The following is a 23325-nucleotide window of genomic DNA, read 5'->3' on the forward strand; positions in this document are numbered from 1 at the left end:
ATTATTAAGAAATTTTTCACAGTTAGATTGTGGATAAATTATGATATGGTATGGAAAATAACTTAAAACAAATATGTAGGAGATAAATTATACAGGCAGAAACATTACTGCGGCAAACAGGTCGTAATAGATGAGCTAAGATTATATAAAGGGGTAGACAGAGCCAACAGTCTTGAAACGACTGAAAAGCCACGTTCAGCTGTTTGGTAAGATGAGATTGAGATTCGAATAGTGACAGGTTGCTAGCCTATCGTCTTTAAGAAAAATCACAAGTTTATTAGCATTTCCCTTAGTCGCCTTTTACGGCAATTTCTTTTAAATATCTCGCCTAATTTTTATGGTCCAATTAGTCAAAAAGTTTAAATCAGTACACTTTAAGCACATTTTTATGGTTAAAATAATTTTAGAATTAAAGTTTATGCCAAACAATCCCTATGAATTTATTATGTTATCATATAACTACAAACCTTTTTTCCTAACATTGAACTGTGCTTCGGAGACCGTCCCAAGCGCCACCGGCTCTTCAGTCACGAACAACACTCTGTCTCTTGATACTGTCGCGAAGAGTAATAGGTCACTGAACAGCAGTGCCCAGTACGGCCTGACAGCTCTGCCTTCTACCCTGGACAGTTCGCCTCCAAATATCCATTGGCGGCCCGCCGTGCTTAGTACGAATGGCTGCAAAACACACAGAAAACAATATTATGAATGGGTTTATTAAGGTTTAAAGGGAAATGCTTCAGAAGGTAGAAGTGTTCCTTTGGTTGGGGTTGAGAGCATTGCAAGTTCCTAATGACTTCGCCATGTAACCGCGTGACTATTTAGAAATAGTTTTAAAGCCAACATTTTGAAGAATAAAGATAAGAATTTTACAAAGGAATTTAATGAGGCTGCTTTTTTTAAAAATTAACAATTGACTAGTTTTTACCCGCAGCTCTAGCGCCACCAACAAAATGATACAGGTTTTTCGCAAATCCCACGGAAACCAAAGTTTTTACCGGAATAAAAAGTACCCTATGTCCTTCTTCAGACTCTTAACAATATATACTGCAAATTTTCAAGAAGAAAACTAAAAAAGAAAACATCAATACACTGAAAGATCTGTACGAAGCCACTGACAAAAATGTTTTACGCGAGGCAACATACTGGTCCTCACATAAGATATGATCTACCAAAGTCTCCAAGTTACGAAAACCACTACTACATTTACCTTACACCTAGTGAACACGAGTCTACTCTCCAAGTCTGCTACTGATAGCAATGGTTTCCCATCACCGGCCAACCCCATTAATCCTGATCCGGCTGTTACATCTTGGTAGCCGCTCTGAAACAAACAATGAAATTCGTTGACGCCACATGATACTGGAAATTGGCCTACAATGACGTAGTAAGTTGCTTTCATTATCATTAATTATTATTAGGACAGAAGACTGCTTTGGTTTATTCGCTTTAACGGTAACTGTAGTAAAGAAAATAGCTGCTACTATTATCAATGCAAATGTTTCGATGGTATTAAAACATTCCTTTATCTAGGACTATAAAATTAATTGCAAACTATATACTTATTTGATAAATGTTCGAAATGGTTCTAAACTTTTACTCTAGACGATGCTTTAATAATTTAGACAGACGTAATTAAATTCGTTAAGAATATTTTCCTTTGTATAAGTGTTGGTGCAGTCGTCTTTATCGCCACTTACCATCAGGTGTGATGAAAGACAAATGCCTAATCCAATATATTGAATAAACAAATCTGCCAATTTGTAGCTTTTAAATTTATCTATTACTAGCTGTAGCCGCGACTTCGTCCGCGTGGAATAGTTTTTTTGGTCATCATTTATTTTTGCGAACAGCCTTCTCGGCTTTTTAAATTTTGATTACCATAAAAACGGTTCTAGTGAGTTAATCTTAAAAGATAGACAAATACTGTCGTAGATATTTTTTTAGATTATTTTAAGATCATTTCATCATCATCATATTCTTTCATACATTTATTTTTGGTATCTTGAACTGTTTTCGCAGCGCACGCAACGGACGCCCTCAAGGATGAATAATTTTCCCCGATTTTTTTTCACATTTTCCATAACTTCTTCGCTCCTAATATTTTTTATAAAGCCCAAAGCCTTCCTCGATAAACACAAAAAGATTTTTTTAATTCGAACCAGATATTCCTGAGATTAGCGCGTTCAAACAAACAAACAAACTCTTCAGCTTTACAATATAAGTACCTATAGATAAACTAGTTACCTGCAACTGCTCAACAATTATTTGAAGCTGCTTCTTCTCCAGCTGATCGTAAGGACCTGCTCCATTAGCGGCCGCGGCTGCCCTCATCAACCGCAGCAGCTCTCTGAACTGCTCCAGGGGTTTGTGGACCAAAGACGTTATGTCCGGCCTTCTTCTGGGAATCGGCGGGCTGGTGCAGAAGCGGGAGAAGGCTCCGCTTGGGTCTTTTGATTTCTTTACCTGTTTATAGATTTATAGAGGTAATTTAAGTGTCATTTTAGTGTCTATTTTGTTTGTACCGTGTGATTCCCGGCACCAATAAAAAAAGGAATAGGACCACTCCATCTCGTTCCCATGGATGTCGTAAAAGGCGACTAAGGGATAGGCTTAAAAATTTGGGATTCTTCTTATAGGCGATGGGCTAGCAACCCGTCACTATTTGAATCTCAATTCTATCATTAGCCAAACAGCTGAACGTGGCCTATAAGTCTTTTCAAGACTGTTGGCTCTGTCTACCCCGTAAGAGAGTTTTGAGTTAGTATCCCATAAGTCTCGTAATTATCAGGCTACTTAGGCTAAGCTCCTATGTAATAATGTCATGTGCTTAGTGCGTATAAATCTGCAGTTAATTGTGATGCCGAATTGAAATGGTAACAGCTTCGCTTTGCCCTTATCCCAATTTTGTATGCGATCCTCTTATTGTTAGGTTGGCTGGAAGAGATCTCACTTAGGGATAAGCCCGCCTTTGTACTGTACTGTTTTATATTTGTCACTAGCGACCCGCCCCGGCTTGGCACGGGGGCAAAATTCGGAAAATTATACATAAAAACCTTCCTCTTGAATCACTCTACCTGCTACAAAAAACCGCATCAAAATCCGTTGCGTAATTTTAAAGATTTAAGCATACAGACAAACAGACTGAAATAGCGACTTTGTTTTATACTATGTAGTGTTGTACTCCTTTAGTGAACAATAGAGTATTTACTTACTTACTTACAAAATTTTCTTATATTAACATCTATAGTTACATTTTGGTTCAATCGTAAGTATTCTTGGTCATAATAACGAAACAAGTTCATAGTTAATGCTTACCAATACACAGTCGGCTCTTTTCAAGCCTAGGCAATATTTCTTATAGAGACTAAGGAACACAGGGGTCTTCTGAAGGTATACGGCTACCACAGTCGATGTTTGGATCTCGCTATCTTCTTGTACTACTTGATCCAAGATGTCTTCCGACAGTCTGAAGATCTACAATTAGAATAGAATAGATTTATTTTCAAAATTGGATACAAGGTATCACTTATTGACGTCACATAACTTAAATCTAATTATAACTACTACCGCTTCCAAAGCGCATGTGTAGAAGAAGAAATTGCAAAATTAAATTAGGTAATGGGCAGAGATTACACCGGGATTGCGATTCGCAAACTCTTTTGTCATACGAACTGCTGTGATTTGGATTTGGAATGTCCCGTATCTCTCTTCCCCGATAGATTCAGCTTGGGGATTTTCAAGGCAAGAGTGAGTAGGCATTATTTGAGCTTGCATGCACCACTTTAGACCTTATCTTACTTTGGCAGTTTGAGGTCAAACGCATTCAAATTATTCTAAAAAATAGCGTTAATAATCCAGTACTGGATAGATAGATTATTAATAATCTTGACTTTCAGTTTCTAACGTTTCATAAAATCTTATTACCTACCCATTTGTTTTGTTTTAACATTTCTACTTTTAGTACAGTAAGAAGCTAAGTGCTGGTTCTACGAGTCCAAGAAGTTTCCATCAAAAAGGTTACTTTGTTGATATCCCGGTTTATTTTTTCATCCAAACTATTTATTTTAACCTATGTATTAACTTTAGACAATGGGGTTAACTTCCGCGATGCAGAGACACAACCAAGACTACAGGATGATAATGACCCCACTTTATTTAAAATAAGACTCTGAATACCACTCTGAGATATAGGCATGGTTGTATGTGGGTATAAAGTTTGACATTCTAAATCACATCCTTTAGACAAATGGCTTAACTTCAGCGGGACAGAGACACAACCAAGACTACAGAATGATAATGACGCCACTGTATTTAAAATAAGACTACTAAGATATAGGCATGGTTGTATGTGGGTATAAAGTTTGCCATTCTAAATCACATGTTCCAGACTTACCTCTTCAATATTTTGGAACAGCAACTGATGGTCACTTGGCAATATCAGGTCCGCTCTCTCGGCCAGTGGGGACACAAATCTGACGAGGCCAAACTGCAGGCAAGTGCAGTAATGCTGCTCCCTGGATACCACGGCCAGGAGGGCCCTTTTGCGACCATCCGTGGAGAGGCCGGGCGTCTGTTGGTGGAAGTCCTTGGTGACGTCAATATTAGATTAGATGTTAGCCGAATGAAATGGTTTGAATTTTGCTGTTGGGATTCTGTCAATGGTTTAGTTTCTATAGGAGTTATCTCACATTCTCTCGTAACATTGATGAAACATATGTATATTCTAGACAAATAACTACATAATTTCTGAAATAATTGTCTGAATTTATTATAATCCAGACAAATAACTGGACTACGTAATTTGATTTGTCTGAATTTAAATCAATCTTTTCGGATCTCTTAATTTGGTCAAGTTAAATATGCGGTTTTAAGTATATTATTCTGCTATATTCTTTACATTGGAGAAGTGAGTTGGTTAGATTAGCAATCAAGTTAAGCCTAAAGATATTTGATTAAATTAATTGTATATTTAATATAGTCATAAATATATGATTATATACTACTCTGTCAAGAAAGTAGCAGGAAAAGATCAATAATACACAAACTGTTTGTTATTCATCCAAATTTATTTTATCACCTTCAAAATATGCTCCTTTAGAAACGATACACTTACGCCAACGAATAATCCAATCATCAAAACATTTTTCAAACGCTGTTTCCGGAATTGAGGTCAGTTCTCGCCGCGAATTCTCTTTTATGTCTTCTACCGATTGAAAACGGGTGCCACGAAGTGGTAATTTGAGTTTAGGAAAAAGAAAAAAGTCGGCTGGAGCCATATCTGGTGAATATGGTGGTTGCTCGATGGTATTTGTTGAGTGTTTGGTTAAAAATTCGTTCACAATGATGGCCTTGTGCGAAGGTGCATTATCATGGTGCAAAATCCAAGAATTTTCTTTCCACAAATCTGGCCTTTTTCGTCGGATTTGCTCTCTTAAACGCCGCATAACACTCAAATAATATTCCTTATTTACCGTTTGACCTTCCGGCAAGAATTCCGAGTGCACAACACCGCGATAGTCAAAGAAAACAGTCAACATGGTTTTGACTTTTGAACGACTTTGGCGTGGTTTTTTCGGTTTCGGTTCAGTTGGAAGGCGCCACTCCGAAGCTTGTTGACTAGTTTGCATGTCAAACTCGTAAACCCACGTCTCGTCACCAGTAACAATGCGTTTCATGAATGTTGGGTCGGAATTGACTCGTTCTAGCATGTCCTCAGCGACTCTCATGCGATTGAGTTTATGAAAAAAATTCAGGTCTTTTGGGACTAGCCGAGCGGCAACATGTTTCATACCCAAATTATTAGTTAAAATGGTACGGATCGACTCGTGAGATACAGAAAGTTCGGTGGCTATCTCTCTCAAAGTTGAATGAGGATTTTCAGTCACTATTTCCTTCACTTTTGCGATGTTAACTTCAGTTGCAGACGTTGATGGCCTACCAGAGCGAGGCAAATCTTCCATCACATCTCGACCGCTTTTGAACGCTTTGTACCACTCATAAGCACGAGTTTTTGATAAAGTCGATTCACCGTAAGCCTTCTGTAAAATTTTCAGTGACTCCGAACACGATATTCCATTGGCAATGCAAAATTTAAGACAAACTCTTTGTTCGATGTTTTTATCCATTATGAAATTAGCAATACACACTAGATATGATATAACTAAAAATAGCACTGTATTTAATGTAAACAACAGATGCAACTCAAACTCCGCGCCAAAATGGAAAACAGTTGTGCCAATCTAACAACAACAAAAAAAACAAAAATTTGAATTTGGAACCATAAATAAATAATCCATTCCCGATACTTTTCTGACTGAATGTATTTAGTATAATTATTCTTCGCCGTCTACATTATCATTCTATTTCGTTATAGGTATTATTTTGTTTACTCAAATAATTGCCTCTTGACTTAATAAAAGTTATTTGGGATTTCGAGTATCCTACGCTATTAGGATATTTCTTGTGAACGGTTTCCAATAGTTGGGATCCTGGTCATCATCAGGTCTTCCTAATATTATGATCTTGAATTTACATGTTTATGTTTGGCCACTTAGACTAAGTTTTCCGTGATAATTGGGGGTGAAAAACGTTTCTCTTTTGGTCGTCGTAAAGAGTAAGTGTTGAAAAAGAAAATAAAGGTTTGCTTCTTTGTTTTCTTTCATTTAAAATAGATAAATTAGATTTTGTTTAAGTGATTAAACTGAAAAATGAATAAATAGGAAAAAAAGGATCAGGTAAAAAGGGTATGAAGCATAAAAAATAAAAAAAAGTAACATAAAAGCAATAAATGTATTTGCACTTAATGACATCAAACATAAATTAAAAACGAAATAAAAATAACAGGAACCAATATTCATTGAGTTACTAGAGAACATAAATTAGAAGAAAACCAAAATACAAAAGTGAAATTATAATAATTTTACATTGAATGAATGAAGTGAATCTACAAATAAAAATTAAACACACAAAAGTCTAGGACAAAGAAAATAAATAGAAAACATGAACAAAATAAATACTAACAAAAACAGTAGGCTTAAACGTAACGATTCCCCTTTAAATGATAAATGGCTTAAAAACTAAACTAAAAGAAGTGTATTACAATCGCGATCGAATGAAATTAAACTTAAAATAAATATATCTGCTAATAGTGGAATGTGTGAAGTTTCTATTCTAAGATATATCTGTACACAATAAATAATAACAGTTGGAAATTATTTATCTACATTTATACACAATCAAAAATTTCCTAAAGAAGTGTCGCCAATGACAAAATTCGGCCAATACTAGCACCAATCCTTAAACTTTCCTTTTTCTTTCAAATACATTTTCCTACAGATGACTAGTATGTATTTCATAATTTTGAAGCTAGATCTACAGATTTTAAGGAAACGAGATTTGCTTAATAGTTTTCGATTTGTTGATTTTGTAACATACTTAAAACATCCAACACAAGAGCGTGTCGTTATATTAGTACAATAAATAATTTAGTATGATTTAAAAATCATGTTAGTATTTGCAATTTTCAGTTACAAGATCAAAAACCAAATCGTTAACAGAATTATTCCAAAATCTCATTCCCCAAAACTTAGACTATAATTCCATTACCAACCTCTTTTGAGAATGTCACTTGTGGTAGATGTAATTTACGTCTATCAAGCGACTGGCTGGTAGAAGAACATGCTGTTGGTGGTCTAGCAGCAGTAGCTGGAGAAGCTAATGCAGCAGTGCGTGGAGACCGCGGTGGTGGGGGTGGGGTTGACTCTGTCGGAGGGGGGATAGACATTTGCGTCACTCGCGGCCGAACTCCCGACCCGTTCGGAGGCACTCTTCGGAATGTCTCAATGTTTAACATTTGGCCTGCTGATCTGTAACAATAGAGATGTGGTTTTAAAAATCGTCCATGTAGAAATTTACTTGTCTGTTCTGCTATTGGTTGCATTTTTTTTATTTCTTTTGTTAATTTAAAAATAGTTTTATGGTATTCAATGTAAATGGATTTTCTAAATTCAACTAGGTTTAAAATTAACAGATATGCGATCTATGTGTAAAGTTTTGATTTCAAGTGATTAAAAATTACTTACTTGACAAGACTCCTGACATCTTCCTCCGAAGCTGTGACCACATTTTTGTTGCCAACGAACACGATATAATCTCCCGCTCTGAGACCAGCCCGTTCTGCCGACCCCCCGGCCGCCACCCGCTCTACCCTGGGTGGTCGGGTCCATACGACAGTGAAACCAAAGCCACCACCAGTGCCTCTAACTAACCTGTAAGAGAAAAGGACTCTATTAAGAATCTGAGTATGACAAAATACATGTGCCATACAAGACATGAATCATTATTGAAGTTTCGTCATAAAATTTTATATATCGTTTAATGACCGAGCAAGCGAAGTAAGTGTGGTGTACTTGGGGCGAAAATAAGTTTTTTGTTTGCATGTATGTTTGTAACGCGATAACTTTCGAACCGCTGGTCTGATCTTGATGTAATTTTAAAGGTAATCTGCAATTAAAGCAGAATCTGTCAATAGAATTTTTAAGTTTGTGGGGCACCAAAATTGATTAAGTAGTTTTTTTACACATTCGTGCAGTTTCAACAAGAACGTTTGCAAATAGGAAGTGCGTTCGAATTAAATTAATAAATCCCAAACAAATGATATCGTAAGTCTTACTAATGCGGTATTTCTTAAAGTTATCATCATATAACTTACTTCCTAGTTGTAGTGAAAGGCGTCCTTCCATTTCTTTGGGTCTTCCTCGGCACTGCCGGGTCTTCGGGAGGATCCAGCTCCAGATATCGAAGGAACAGATGCTCGTCTGCCTCCCTCTGAAGAGCAGCAGCTACCGACTGCGCCTGGTTAGCTGATGTGGCGGTTGATGGCCCGTTTGCAGCAACTCCTGGAGATAATAATGAGGATGTTAAGAAGTGGTTTATAAATTTATGAACTGGTAACAACTGAATTCTTAAATTAATGCAAGGCATAACTACAGTGTACAAAACCTTAAATTCCATGTTCACAATACTATACTAGTATTATTACAATTTTTCGTGACTCAGTTGTAAACAAACTTGCTATGAATAGATTTGAAAAACTGATTTTTTAGAATTTTTTACCTTTTGAGAATTTTGATGCTTTAGTTGTAATTTTGAGGTAATTTCTATGTGTGAAAATAATTAGCTCTACCGGGTAATGTAACCAAGAACGATAATAAATAATTTTTATATGGAACAAAACTATAAAAAGAAATTAAAGAATTACCTTTGTCGTTATGATTTTCCTTCCCATCATTGGTGCTTGTTTCAATATTGTCTGTCGCCATTTTCCTGTCTTCATTCACACTTCTTCTGTCATTGGCGTTCTGTGGCGCACCTTGACGACCGCCTTGCTGCAGGAAGTAGGTGCCCGTGATGTCGCTATTGATGGCATCTTTTAGAGGGAACGAGACGCATCCTAGAAACTCGCTCCGCCTGAAACAATAGAAGTTTGAGTGAGTCGGGAAACATTTTGATGTTTTTCATGTAATGGGTGTTCCAATAAAAATTACTGCTCTTGTTATATTAAAAGAAAGATCAGCTTCCACCTTGTAGATGAAATAGGTGGTGACATAGATTATATGAATACTCTTAATGTTCGACGATCGCTTGTTTCACAAGGACTATTTCATAATTACTTCGTAGATATAAATATGTGCGTACCTAAAATACTTTACAGAGTAAGTACATAACATCTTGAAGTTAAAAAGCGTTGGGCAAAACCCACGGAAAACTACTTTGTTGCAAACATTTTTCATTAACATGCGTATTTGGCGAGTCATCGAGACCCTAATGTATCGTGACTCGAACTTACGTGACCCACATCAGTAACTAATGTAATACGGGTATAGTAGTGGGTAATATAGGAATCTGACCTAGTAGTCTGTGGCGCAGTGGGAGCGTGCTTGCCTCTGGGTCACGGGTTCGATCCAGCCAGGCAGTTATGACAATTAATTTTTAGTTTGGTCTGAATCATACATGTTAGTGTTTATCACAAGTCCTGCTCAGGTAATGATGAAATATTTACTTTTTGTTTATCCAGCGTGTTGCATAATTTAGTATTCCATAAAAAATCTTATGCCATATAATTTATTTACTAAGACTTGTTGCTGTACAATTCTTCAATCAGAAGAAACAATTTCACGACTTTATTACATTCAGTTTTTGTCACATCTCCAAAGTAAACATCATCATGTGTGTGAATGAAACAAACATCGTATATAACATTTTAATGTATAAATTCAAAAAGGCTTGAGCACCACAAATTACCCTGCGATAAACAAGGTCGGAACTTTCCCTGTTAACGTTTTACACGCGAAGTTATTTTAATTTGCACGAACGGATTACTTAACAGGTCAATGCTAAGGAACATGTGGATGGAGCTTTTACTTTCAATCAACTTCAAAAGCTACCGAGTGATTAAAATAGAGATTTACACTTTATATACCTGGTTCCTGCTATAAACTTATCAAGAACTGTTGTTTCTCAAAACTTTACACTAATGGACTATAAAAATTATGGTGATGTAATTCCATCTCAGCGATAACTGTAACAGTAAATACGAGAAAAGGAATTGTAATTTATGATGTGCGATACCCTGTTACTCCTTCTAAAGGGCTCGAAATCGATAATATTTCTCCATATATGCTTGATACGAGTAGCTGTTGCTTGCCAAACCCGTGAACGTGATGTATCAGTCTTTTCGAGACTGTTGGCTCTGTCTTCCCCGCCGGTGATGTGAACTTAATATATGTATGTATGCTTGATATAAAGCATTCATGAACTCTATCCAAAAGATAACACCATTTGATACTACATTATAGATCTTAATATTTCCCTCTTCAAGTAATATCTCTTCTTCAGTTTCAATTTTATCATTATACTTTTCCTTGTGGCCTTTAGATAAATCAATCAATATAGTTAATTATGTAACAACGGCCTGTCGAGCAGATAAGGGTCCTGAAGATACTGGCAATCTTGGTGACGTAATCGCTTTGTAGGCTTTGATGTGACAAAGATAAAATGCTGGGTTATATTAGGGATGGTTTCATTTAAAGACGATTACTCTGCTACAGTGGTTTTTGTTAAAAAGTCTTTAGGAAATTACTAGCAAAATGTGTTACATTCTTTGTGTTTGAAAAAGTTAAATGAGAAACAAACATGAACAAGTATAATGTTCAATATCATTGTGATACCAGTAAATAATACAATCAACGAAAATTTCTTCCCAGTCACTAAGAAATAATTTCCATTCCTGTCCATCATCTCTCGACCATTTTTCTCTTTTGTTTGCCAATAAACGCCTTTTTGACCATAGGACCACTCCATCTCTCTCCCACGGATGTCGAAAAAGGCGACCAAGGCTTATAAACTAGTTGAATTTCAATTCTATCTTAAAGCCAAATAGCTGAACGTGGCCTATTTTTCCTAGACTGTCGGGTCTGTCTACCCCGCAAGGGATATAGACATGATCATATGTATGTATGTATGTATTAAAATATAGTTAGAACTAGCTATACATTAAATAAAGATCAAGTTATTTTAAAATGCCAATTATATAGCAGAATATTTTCATGTGTCAAATTGAGGAGTTATTTTCATTACGAAAGCCGTATAAAGCTGTTTGTAGAGTAATCGTTCCAATACCATTTTTGTATCGGCTAATGGTGTGTTACATATCGATTGTGAAAACAAGACATACTATTTCTCTTTCAGTTGGAATTATTAGTTCCATTTATTCATGAGTTGAAGTATAAATACCAAACGATGTTTATCTAGTTCGGGGCGAATGAATTTTTAAATTTCTTCAGAATAAAGTACCTATAGATGATGTCAAACTTGTCGCGTGAGTTAACAGTTAGTCATAATTCTTAACATTTGTTACATTGAAAAAGTCCAAAGGTTTAGTTTTTATGATTTACGAATAAGATTTATCTAAACACCCAGAGTAGGAAAGTAGAATAAGTGACTTCATTAAAATCTAATTGAAGCTTGATGTCTGATTTCCTTGTAGAGAGGAATGTGTTGATTGCGTCATTTAGTAACCTCTCCTTAATTGAGTTAGGGCCCTTCATATATGTCTAGACTTCTATTTATTCACAGACGGCTGTTACGCATGATTTAGTCTGATGTCCAAATATGTTCTAAGCGCTAGGTCCATATCGTTCTTCTCAATGTTTTACTTATGAAAAGTCATGCAGTACTGGTTATTCCAAAATTCGTCAAAAATGCTTTCTTTAAATTATGTCATTAAAATTCTTTTGGAATGAGATCTATAGATTTTGGTACATTTGCACTTATCCAGACAGATGCTTGATTTCTACGCAAATTAGTATGCTGTGACTTGATCTGTAGTCCTTATATCCATGCGCCCAGCTTGTTGGCATTAACCATTTTGATATATTACATTTTACCAAGAGATTAAAATTAATATCGGAAAATTAAGATCGGTCGAAGACCCTAGAAAAGTATTTAAACAGGTATAATTTTATCTTTGGTTTTTATATAAATCTTTTTTGTTTTTGCATTGTATATTATCTGTATCAAATGTAAGATACTGAACTCTGAGTCTCTAAACACGTCAATTTTTAGTTTCGTAGAATGTTCTCAATATAAAGCACCAAAATTTGCAGCTAAAGGTTTTATTGTACTGACACTGATAAAAATAACAACATTATTCCAACGACTGGCATAGTTAATGGTTCTTTTGGCTTTGTATCTCTTGGTTGTCCCCAGAAACTGTTGTAGATTCTTCAACTACTTGTAGCGCTTACAGTTGACCTGAATTATCATAGTTGTCATTATCATCCCATTTTGTGGATGCCTCCCACTTTGATGTGGATTCGTCACAGTTTGTCTTGCCATAATAATGTCATCGATATATACGAAAGATATTGTTTTGCTTTTTTATTTAAATATAATTTATTATCACGGTGATCATCTCCAAATGCTGTACAAAATCATCAGACAATATACAAAAATCTCATTAAAAACATTGATATATATCACAATATTTACAGACATCTATAGGGTATTCGTGCAAGGTCCTCCCCTAGGGTCTCACAGAAGCTTCTAAGCATGCAAGGGGGCCTGTTCCAGGAAGCCTCTTCGTCCTATAGAGTGCGTCCATGCTTACTAGCGTGACTGGGGACACCGAGAGCACTTACGGTGGTGACTGTCACTCTTCTTCGAAAATGGGGGGGCTGTGTGTTGTCTCCTTTGTTTTATCGTGAATATCAGCGGGTAGACTGTTCTTTCGAACTCTTATCTCTGGTGGGTCCCATTCTGGTAGGCTGTTCTTTCGGCTGAGTTGGATTTGCCGATGGGTGTGCCGGTGGGAGCAGTGTTGGCGGGGAGGGGGATCTTCCCGGCGGGTTTGGCTCAGTCCAGCGACAGTTTGGGAGACGAACGACATCTTCGCCAAGTAACAATTCTCTTTTGGTACCTACTGGAAAAGTAATGGTGTTTAGGATTTGGCTTTGAAATTTATTAGTGAGTGTTGGGTTGCTAGCATAGAAATTAGGATATGTCTTATTATTTAGTTATTAATCGATAACAAAGTGAGATATAATGGTTAACTTTTTATAATAGGTAGTAGGTAATGGTTCAATATAATAATATTTTATCTAGAAAATACCTATCCATTTTAAAATTTCACGATTCTGCATACATGCTTAAAGCACGCGGTCGGTATATAGCTATTGACTTTTAGTTTTTTAACTTTATGAATGAAACTTTACAAAACAAAAGAAACACGATAAAAACTTCCGAACAAAACACAAAGGTAGTCATTAAAATGAAAGTGAAAATAGAGTGGAAAGTATTATAAGAAGCATTTCCTTTTCAGTCACGCTACAGTCACGTGAGTTTATCTGTACTAATATTATAAAGCTAGCCCGTCGTTTAAAAGAAAAATCCCAAGTTTATAAGCCAATCCCTCAGTCGCCTTTTACGACATGCGTGGGAAATGGAAGTCCTATTCTTTTTTTCCATTGGTGCCGGGAACCACACGGCACGCTTATGCTTCTACTTCGATTAATTCATGCAAGCTTGTTGGTTAAGGGTACCTACTCCCGACCTCACCAACAGAGACATCCATCTTTTCTTCAAGAAGTAAATAAATAAATAAATATATATGGGACAAATTACACAGATTGAGTTAGCCTCGAAGTAAGTCCGAGACTTGTGTTACGAGATACTAACTCAACGATACTATATTTTATAATAAATACTTATATAGATAAACATACAGGACCCAGGCCAATCAGAAAAAGTTCTTTTCTCATCATGCCCTGGCCGGGATTCGAACCCGGGACCTCCTGTGTTACAGACAAGCGTACTACCGCTGCGCCACAGAGACCTTCAAAAAAATAGAAAAATACTTAATCAACAAAATGAACTTATTCCATTTTGCCGGAAATCGCAGGCTAGTAATGCGGGCATGTCAGTGTAAACCGCCATAAGTAAAAAAAAAAACAAAAATATCACGAAGTCGTTTATTCAAACCGCCTATTAATTATGTCGATGGCGTGCTTTACAGCTATTTATTTTGACACTTTCAGTTTTCAAGCCCCGAGTGGACCAGACCCTTGTAACTTTAGTTCAAACGATGATTTTGTCGAATTTTAATGCTTCGAAGTCATCGTTCATTGAGTCATCACTCTTGCTCTTTTGCGCTTTTCCACTAAACTATAATAAGATCAACTTTTTTTTGTGAATATAGCTTGATTGTGCTGTTTTTTTTTGTGATGTTTATAAAATTATGCGCCGTGTGGTACCCGACACCGATATAAAAAAGAATAGGGCCACTCCATTTCTTTTCTATGGATGTCGTAAAAGGCGACTAAGGGACAGGCTTGTAAACTTAGGATTCTGCTTTTAGGCGGTGGGCTAGCAACCTGTCACTAAGTGAATCTCACTTCAATCATTAAGCCTAACAGCTGAAGGTGGCCTGTCAGTCTTTCAAGACTGCTGGCTCTGTCTATCCTCAAGGGATATAGACGTGACTATATGACATAAGAATGTTTATAAAAACTGATTAGAGAGCGCCCGCGACTTCACCCGCGTAAAACGTAAACTCCCGTTATCTCCCGATCTCGCGGGTTTACGTTTTGTTTTAACGAAACAGTAATATACTTTCTAAAGTAGGTCAATGAACCGAAAAGATCTGGCAGGGCGCCAACTAGGGTCCTTTTGCTGTAAACATCCTGCCACTTCCACCTACGTGTCATTATAATCTGTATGCTTTTTGTTCAAGGGAATATCAACTTAATGGTAGACAAAAGCAAGTTTGAAATTCAGACCCGCTGTATGTGTCATTGTCGGAGAAAGTGAAAGAATAATTGAAGTTTCAGTAAGTAATGTGCCCTTGTTTCAGTGTGAGTTTAATTCTTATAACTGTTTCTATTTATTTAACAACTAGCTGTGCCCGCGACTTTTTCCACGCGGAATAGTCATTTTGGGCATCATTGAAGCCCTCAAGGATGAATAATTTTCCCCGTTTTTTTTTTCTTCACATTTTCCATTATTTCTTCGCTTCTAAAAGTTGCAGCGTGATGTTATACATTCAGTCAGAAAAGTATCGGGAATGGATTATTTATTTATGGTTCCAAATTCAAATTTTTGTTTTTTTTGTTGTTGTTAGATTGGCACAACTGTTTTCCATTTTGGCGCGGAGTTTGAGTTGCATCTGTTGTTTACATTAAATACAGTGCTATTTTTAGTTATATCATATCTAGTGTGTATTGCTAATTTCATAATGGATAAAAACATCGAACAAAGAGTTTGTCTTAAATTTTGCATTGCCAATGGAATATCGTGTTCGGAGTCACTGAAAATGTTACAGAAGGCTTACGGTGAATCGACTTTATCAAAAACTCGTGCTTATGAGTGGTACAAAGCGTTCAAAAGCGGTCGAGATGTGATGGAAGATTTGCCTCGCTCTGGTAGGCCATCAACGTCTGCAACTGAAGTTAACATCGCAAAAGTGAAGGAAATAGTGACTGAAAATCCTCATTCAACTTTGAGAGAGATAGCCACCGAACTTTCTGTATCTCACGAGTCGATCCGTACCATTTTAACTAATAATTTGGGTATGAAACATGTTGCCGCTCGGCTAGTCCCAAAAGACCTGAATTTTTTTCAAAAACTCAATCGCATGAGAGTCGCTGAGGACATGCTAGAACGAGTCAATTCCGACCCAACATTCATGAAACGCATTGTTACTGGTGACGAGACGTGGGTTTACGAGTTTGACATGCAAACTAGTCAACAAGCTTCGGAGTGGCGCCTTCCAACTGAACCGAAACCGAAAAAACCACGCCAAAGTCGTTCAAAAGTCAAAGTCATGTTGACTGTTTTCTTTGACTATCGCGGTGTTGTGCACTCGGAATTCTTGCCGGAAGGTCAAACGGTAAATAAGGAATATTATTTGAGTGTTATGCGGCGTTTAAGAGAGCAAATCCGACGAAAAAGGCCAGATTTGTGGAAAGAAAATTCTTGGATTTTGCACCATGATAATGCACCTTCGCACAAGGCCATCATTGTGAACGAATTTTTAACCAAACACTCAACAAATACCATCGAGCAACCACCATATTCACCAGATATGGCTCCAGCCGACTTTTTTCTTTTTCCTAAACTCAAATTACCACTTCGTGGCACCCGTTTTCAATCGGTAGAAGACATAAAAGAGAATTCGCGGCGAGAACTGACCTCAATTCCGGAAACAGCGTTTAAAAAATGTTTTGATGATTGGATTATTCGTTGGCGTAAGTGTATCGTTTCTAAAGGAGCATATTTTGAAGGTGATAAAATAAATTTGGATGAATAACAAACAGTTTGTGTATTATTGATCTTTTCCCGCTACTTTCTTGACAGAGTAGTATAGCCTAAAGCCTTGATAAATGGTCTATTCAACGCAAAAAGAATTTTTCAATTCGAACCAGTAGTTCCTGAGATTAGCGCGTTCGAACAAACAAACAAACAAACTTATCAGCTTTATAATATTAGTATAGATTTATGTTCACAAGATTATTATAGAACGAATTATAAAGAAGTAAGTGAATAAGCGTGTACGCTACCGGGACTAACACAAAATAAGTCTGAAAGTGCTGAAGATTGTTTGACAAGATTTTAGCATTAAGTCCGCCTGTTGTTTGGGTAATAAAGACTGCATTTTGTAATAATAGTTTTAATATCTATGGGTTGATTTTTAATACATATTATAATCACGTCTTTCTCCCTTACGGGGTAGGCAGAGTCAACAGTCTCATGAAGACCATGACCGCGGATTGGATGAAACAGATTTTTACACGAAACTCCGCAATACTTGATCACGGTGTTTTCTCTCACCGTAAGAACATAGGTTAGCACTCAAACTAATGTACATAACTCAGAAAGAGAGTCATTGGTACTTGGGCGAAGTGGGATTTCAACCTGTGTTACCATATTCGTATCAAGCGATTTTTAATTAGAATAGAATAGATTTATTTTTAAAATTTGATACAAGGTATCACTTATTGACGTCACATCACTTAAATCTAATTAAAACAACTACCGCTTCCAAAGCGCACGTGTAGAACACGCGGCGGAACAAACTACACTGCAGCAATTCGGGTGCCTTATCGGTTCAACCGACGACACTCTTGAATTATTTTCTACGTAGTCACTATTTCACTACTACTAATTATTCTATCATTAAGCCAAATAGCTGAACGTGGCCGATCAGTCTTTTCAAGACTGTTGGCTCAGTCTACCCCTCAAGGGATATAGACGTGACAATATGTACGTATGTAGTCACTATTAGTGTCAAAGAGCACTTAATTCGCTCGACGGCTTATTAAAGATACCTGAGAGTTAACGGCTAACCTTTGACGTTTAGTTAAAGCGAGCGTGACCGCCCTTGCGATAACGTTTGTGCTTATTCAGCCGCGATTAAGTCAGCTATATAGTTCACATACATACATATAATCATGCATATATCACTTTCGTGGCAGATAGAGCAAACAGTTTTAAAAAGACTGACGGGCCACGTTCAGCTATTTGGCTTAATGATAGAATATCCGTTATATTCTTAATTCCGTTATATTATGACAAAATTTGATACAGATATTATGCTTAATCTTGAACTCTGAAAGAAATTTAGGCTCCTTTTAGACAGAGGAAAAAATGTAGTTCAAAACTGTAGTCGTTTATATAGTTACATACATACATATCCTCACGTCTATATCCCTTACGGGGTAGACAGAGCCAACAGTCTTGAAAAGACCGAAAGGCCACGCTCAGCTGTTTGGCTTTGGGTTGCTAGCCCATCGCCTAAAAGAAGAATTCCAAGTTTATAAACCAATCCCTTAGTCGCCTTTTACGACATCCGATGGAGTAGTCCTATTCTTTTTTTCTATTGGTGCCCGGAACCACACGGTATTGAAGTGGTTTTATATAGTAACTATAAAAACCACTTCAATGGCAAATCAACACTAGTAATGTCTTAACTTTACGAGCGATCCAGCGTAGGACGCCTATAAAACTTCCGAAACCACCCCTGAACTAACACATAAACGCTGAAACAACGTGGGTGCGCGCTACAGAAGTTAATGTCTGGGAACAAATATCAATATGGCGACATTTGTGAGCTTTTCAGTGTGCCGGCGAGGGAATAATGGGTTAATACTTAATACCGATCGTCAATTATAACTGATCGTAATTACAACTAACTTTCGCGTTGCGTTATGTTTGTACAAAACAGGTATTAAACGTGCACGTAACGTATTTTTATTTTTTATCTCGGACTTAAACGAAGCTAAAGGTACTACGTTACATGCGTTAAATACCTGGATTATTTAACGCGCATGGTTTATTTAACCCTAAGGTTGACTGGAAGAGATTACTTTAGCAATAAGTCCGCCTTTGTACCTCATTATCTGTGTTTTTTTTCTGTTTTTCTTTTGGTGCAATAAAGAGTTTATTTATTTATCTATTTATAAATCGTCAATTATGTTCTTTAGGCCCTGTCCATTATTTTTTTGTACATTAACAAAACGCAAAATCTATGGCGCTCAACTAAAAAGGTTAACACCGTTGCTGTCGCTAACTGACTAAATACTTAATAGGCTGGTATATTGAGTCGCAGAATTTGTTTTTAAAATGAAAACATTTCCACGCGGTTCTGATAAAAAACAAAGTGTATGCCAGCCCTTCACATGCAGATTGTAAAAGCTTATTAGGCGAAAGGCCTCTGAGTTAAGATTCTTCTTGAAGGCAATGGGCTAGCCACCTGTCACTATCTGAATCTAGATTCCAACCGAGTAGAATCCCAAGTTTATTAGCCTTACCTTTAGTCGCTTTTTACGTGATCCATTTTAAAGATATGGAGAGGTTCTATTCTCATGTGTCGTGAGTCGTGAACCAAACGGCACGGATTTAAAACAAATATAACAAAAGTATGAGTTACATGCATACATATGGTCACGTCTATATCCGGGGTAGACAGAGCCAACAGTCTTGAAAAGACTGAATGGCCACGTTCAGCTATTTGGCTTAATGATAGAATTGAGTATGTGTTAATTAAAAATAATTGGTTTTTCTGCTCCAGAAACAGGCTGAGGATGTTAAGACCTAAAGTAAGATTGATAGTGACACTTTAATTATTTAACAACATTACCCCATGGCGATAGTCTCCATTCCCCATTGCGTCTTCAGAGATAAACCTGGGATAAAAACCTGCCCGCCGTTCCATATAATTTTAAAATTGAGATACTGAACAGGGTTTATTTATTTATTTACGCCAATAATACAACGGTAGTAGTACACCTCTTAATGTATTTGTTAAGGAATTCTTCTTATATAACAAAATAAAATCTTGACAGTCTTCATTTCAAATAAAAAGTATAAATAACCTGTAATTCAATTGATGTACTTTATATATTTAAGATTTTGAATTGAATTTATCCGTCAGTTTTTTTCACGTCTTCAGATTTTTTGGTTTACACAAATAAATAAAAATACATCATTATGTTATTTAGACTATGGCCTTCGGGTGAAGTCCTATCTAACTAAGCATTCGCGTTGTGTTTTATAGCTCAGTCTACCCGTAAATGATAAAAAGCATGAAGTGTGTTTATAATATTTATTATTCTCTGAAATAACTCACCAAACAAACAAACTATAGTTAGTCGACGAAAAAGGTTATTACCACCTAACTTATAAATAAGGCAGCCATATTGGTTAATAAAAATTCATGAACTATATACACCGAGGGTGTATTTCTATGCTATAAATACTATAAGGCAGGTGTTTACTTCATGAGACGATCGATAGCAAACATACTGATTCGTGTAAAAATATGAGTTACAAAAAATACTAGTTTTACCACCACCTACACACGCGCACTTAGCGCTATCTACAAAATACTACATGCATACATATGGTCACGTCTATATCCCTTGCGGGGTAGACATAGCCAACAGTCTTGAAAAGACTGAATGGCCACGTTCAGCTATTTGGCTTAATGATAGAATTGAGATTCAAATAGTGACAGGTTGCTAGCCCATCGCCTAGAAAAGAATCCCATGTTTGTAAGCCTATCCCTTAGTCGCCTTTTACGACATCCATGGGAAAGAGGTGGAGTGGTCCTATTCTTTTTAGTATTGGTGCCGGGAACCACACGGCTCACACAAAAACAAAATACTATACAGGTTTTTTTACAAATCCCACTGGAATTAAAGTTTTTACCGGAATCAAAAGTACCCTATGTCCTTCTTCAGACTCTTAAAATAAACAACAATTATAATTAAGAGATAACGCGTAGAAAAACATACAAATGAACTTACTTTTGGATTTATAATTTTCGGATATTTTTGGAGGAACTACTTTCGAAAATACTGAAAGGCCACGTTCTTATATATGGCTATTATAACTGAAATTGATAGCTAGCCCAACGCCATGTTTAGAACTATTATCTGATTATTTTTTAAGAGCGCGAACTTAGACCTCGTGAACACATATTTCTTTACAGAAAACTACTTTACCGACATAGATACCCTACGAACTTAAAAATTCTATTGACTTAAACGATTCGCAAGTTATCTCGCTACAAACAAACATACAACCAAAAGATGAGGTTTTTGCCCTAAGTTGATTGGTAGATCAAGAAGCAAAGTTGAAAGAACAGACAGACAATAGCGCTTATAATATTTGTGTGAATGGAAATTTCAACTATCCTATTTTTTTCTCCAGAATGGAACTAGGTTAATGCATGAACAAATTTTCTTTAGGTAGAAATATAGACTCAACAATACTCTAGACAGATCATTATGTTATGAGAGCTGGAAGAACGCCAGAAAACATTAAAACTTTGTGATGTAACCTTGGTAACACTTCGAAAGTTACAATAAAGAAATGATTAGGACCACTCCTCCTCTTTTTCATGGATGTTGTAAAAGGCGATTAAGGGATAGGCTTGTAAACTTGAGATTCCTCTTGTTGGCGATGGGCTATCCAACTGTCACTATTTCAATCTCAATTCTTCTATCATAAAGCTATACAGCTGAACGTGGCCTTTCAGTCTTTTCAAGACTTGGCTCTTTCTACCCTGCCAGGGATAATAACGTGTCTATATAAACGTATATTATGTACGTTCATACCACACATGATGTTCCTTATTCAGTCACCACATTAACTGTTTCATACAAATCCAAGAAATGAACTTACTTTAGGTTGGCAGAAACTTCTTTTTCTTTCATTCACTTTTATCAATCTTTTCGGACAGGCTCTTCCGTCTCTTAACTTCATCTTTCATAGAGACGTTCATCTAGGCCTCCCTCTATGCCTATTTCGTACAGTTTTTACGAAATCTTATTATTACAAGACTTATATGACCTTTAATTTTAAAAGATTCTAACCAATTCCGTTCCCAATTCAATGCAGATTCTTAATTATTCGGGCTGTAGGTGATAGTGTCTGACACTGCGCCAGACACCGGTGTTCAACCTCCTGGCCAGTTGCCAGGGGAGCCGGGAGCCATAACGATGTGGGTATTGCTTCACCTCGTTATTTTTTAAGTAATTAAAGTGGATTTAAAATAAAAAGTCGACAACCTATTTTCCTAATTTTCCAAACTGTTTTGCTGTGATTTCCCTATAATAAGAGCCACGAACAAAAAGGAGAATCTTCAAATTCATCTTGAATCACTCTATCTGTTAAAAACTGCATCAAAATTCGTTGTTTAGTTTTAAAGATCTATGCATACATACATACAGACAAAAGGACAGACGCGAGATGCGACATTGCTTTATTTATACTAATGTAGTGTTAAACAAATCTAGTATAACCTGTAAAGGTTGAGTTATGACATCAAAGCGAGGTCAACTGAGGTCAAAAGATGGCGGTAAAGGGAATTTATTTACCACTGCGACCCCTTAAGTGGAGTGCTAAGAGGGACGTCCTGAGGGAAATACCACTAGTAGTTTTATTTCACAAAAAGTCGACGATATATAAATCTGGAAGCTTTAGGTGAGGGTTTATCTACATTTTTATATCTTTATTTTAAGTTCTTTTTCATTTATTTGTGTATTCTTTATGGTAACAATACCAATTTGTAAAGAACAATAGTATAATAGACATTATTACTATGCCATATATAAATACTATAAACCTATACTAAATATTTAAGTATTTACCGAAAAACTATACTTATTACAAACACAGAGATTATTTTCTCTCTCATGTTATATTAATTAGATTGAATTGATAGATTTGGGTTGGTTGTTGGTCCCGACATTAATGTATGGGAGTGAAAGTTGGGTATGGCAAAAGAAGCACGAAAGCAGAATAAATGCAGTGGAAATGAGAGCGTTAAGGAGTATGATGGGTGTGAAATTGAGTGACCGGATAATGAACAGCGTGATAAGGGAATGTTGTGATGTGAAAGAAGATGTTCTCTAACAGGAATAGAAAAGGGTATGTTGAGATGGATCGGTCATGTGGAGAGGATGAATGAAAGCAGGTTGATTAAGCAGATATACAAGGAGAGTGTGGAAGGAAAGGTCGGAGTGGGAAGATCTAGACGAACGTATCTTGATCAAATTGAGGATGTCCTGGTAAAGGGTCAGGTCAAAAGTACCCGAAACCGCCGAGCTTGCATGAAGAGAGTTATGAATGTGGACGAAGCGAAGGAAGTATGCAGAGATCGTGGCAAGTGGAAAGAGGTAGTATCTGCCTACCCCTCCGGGAAAGAGGCGTGATTTTATGTATGTATGTATGATAGATTTCAGTTTCAATCTTTTTTCATTC

The 23325-nt window shown here is 36.6% G+C and overlaps 1 protein-coding gene across 1 annotated transcript in view; it reads right to left on the minus strand.

The window, feature by feature from the left end:
* The window catches only part of LOC106130949 (uncharacterized), a 59256-nt gene that overhangs the window by 16897 nt on the left and 19034 nt on the right, over nucleotides 1–23325 (minus strand). The window contains exons 5-13 of the mRNA XM_060954347.1: nucleotides 9263–9471; nucleotides 8714–8900; nucleotides 8085–8270; nucleotides 7613–7868; nucleotides 4397–4573; nucleotides 3319–3477; nucleotides 2248–2466; nucleotides 1211–1324; nucleotides 468–678 (exon numbers count right to left, since the gene is read on the minus strand). Coding sequence (XP_060810330.1) covers nucleotides 468–678; nucleotides 1211–1324; nucleotides 2248–2466; nucleotides 3319–3477; nucleotides 4397–4573; nucleotides 7613–7868; nucleotides 8085–8270; nucleotides 8714–8900; nucleotides 9263–9471 — 1718 coding nt within the window. The remainder of the gene's footprint in view (nucleotides 1–467; nucleotides 679–1210; nucleotides 1325–2247; nucleotides 2467–3318; nucleotides 3478–4396; nucleotides 4574–7612; nucleotides 7869–8084; nucleotides 8271–8713; nucleotides 8901–9262; nucleotides 9472–23325) is intronic.

The sequence above is a fragment of the Amyelois transitella genome, chromosome 4 (genome assembly GCF_032362555.1).
Source record: "Amyelois transitella isolate CPQ chromosome 4, ilAmyTran1.1, whole genome shotgun sequence".
Taxonomy (NCBI): domain Eukaryota; kingdom Metazoa; phylum Arthropoda; class Insecta; order Lepidoptera; family Pyralidae; genus Amyelois; species Amyelois transitella.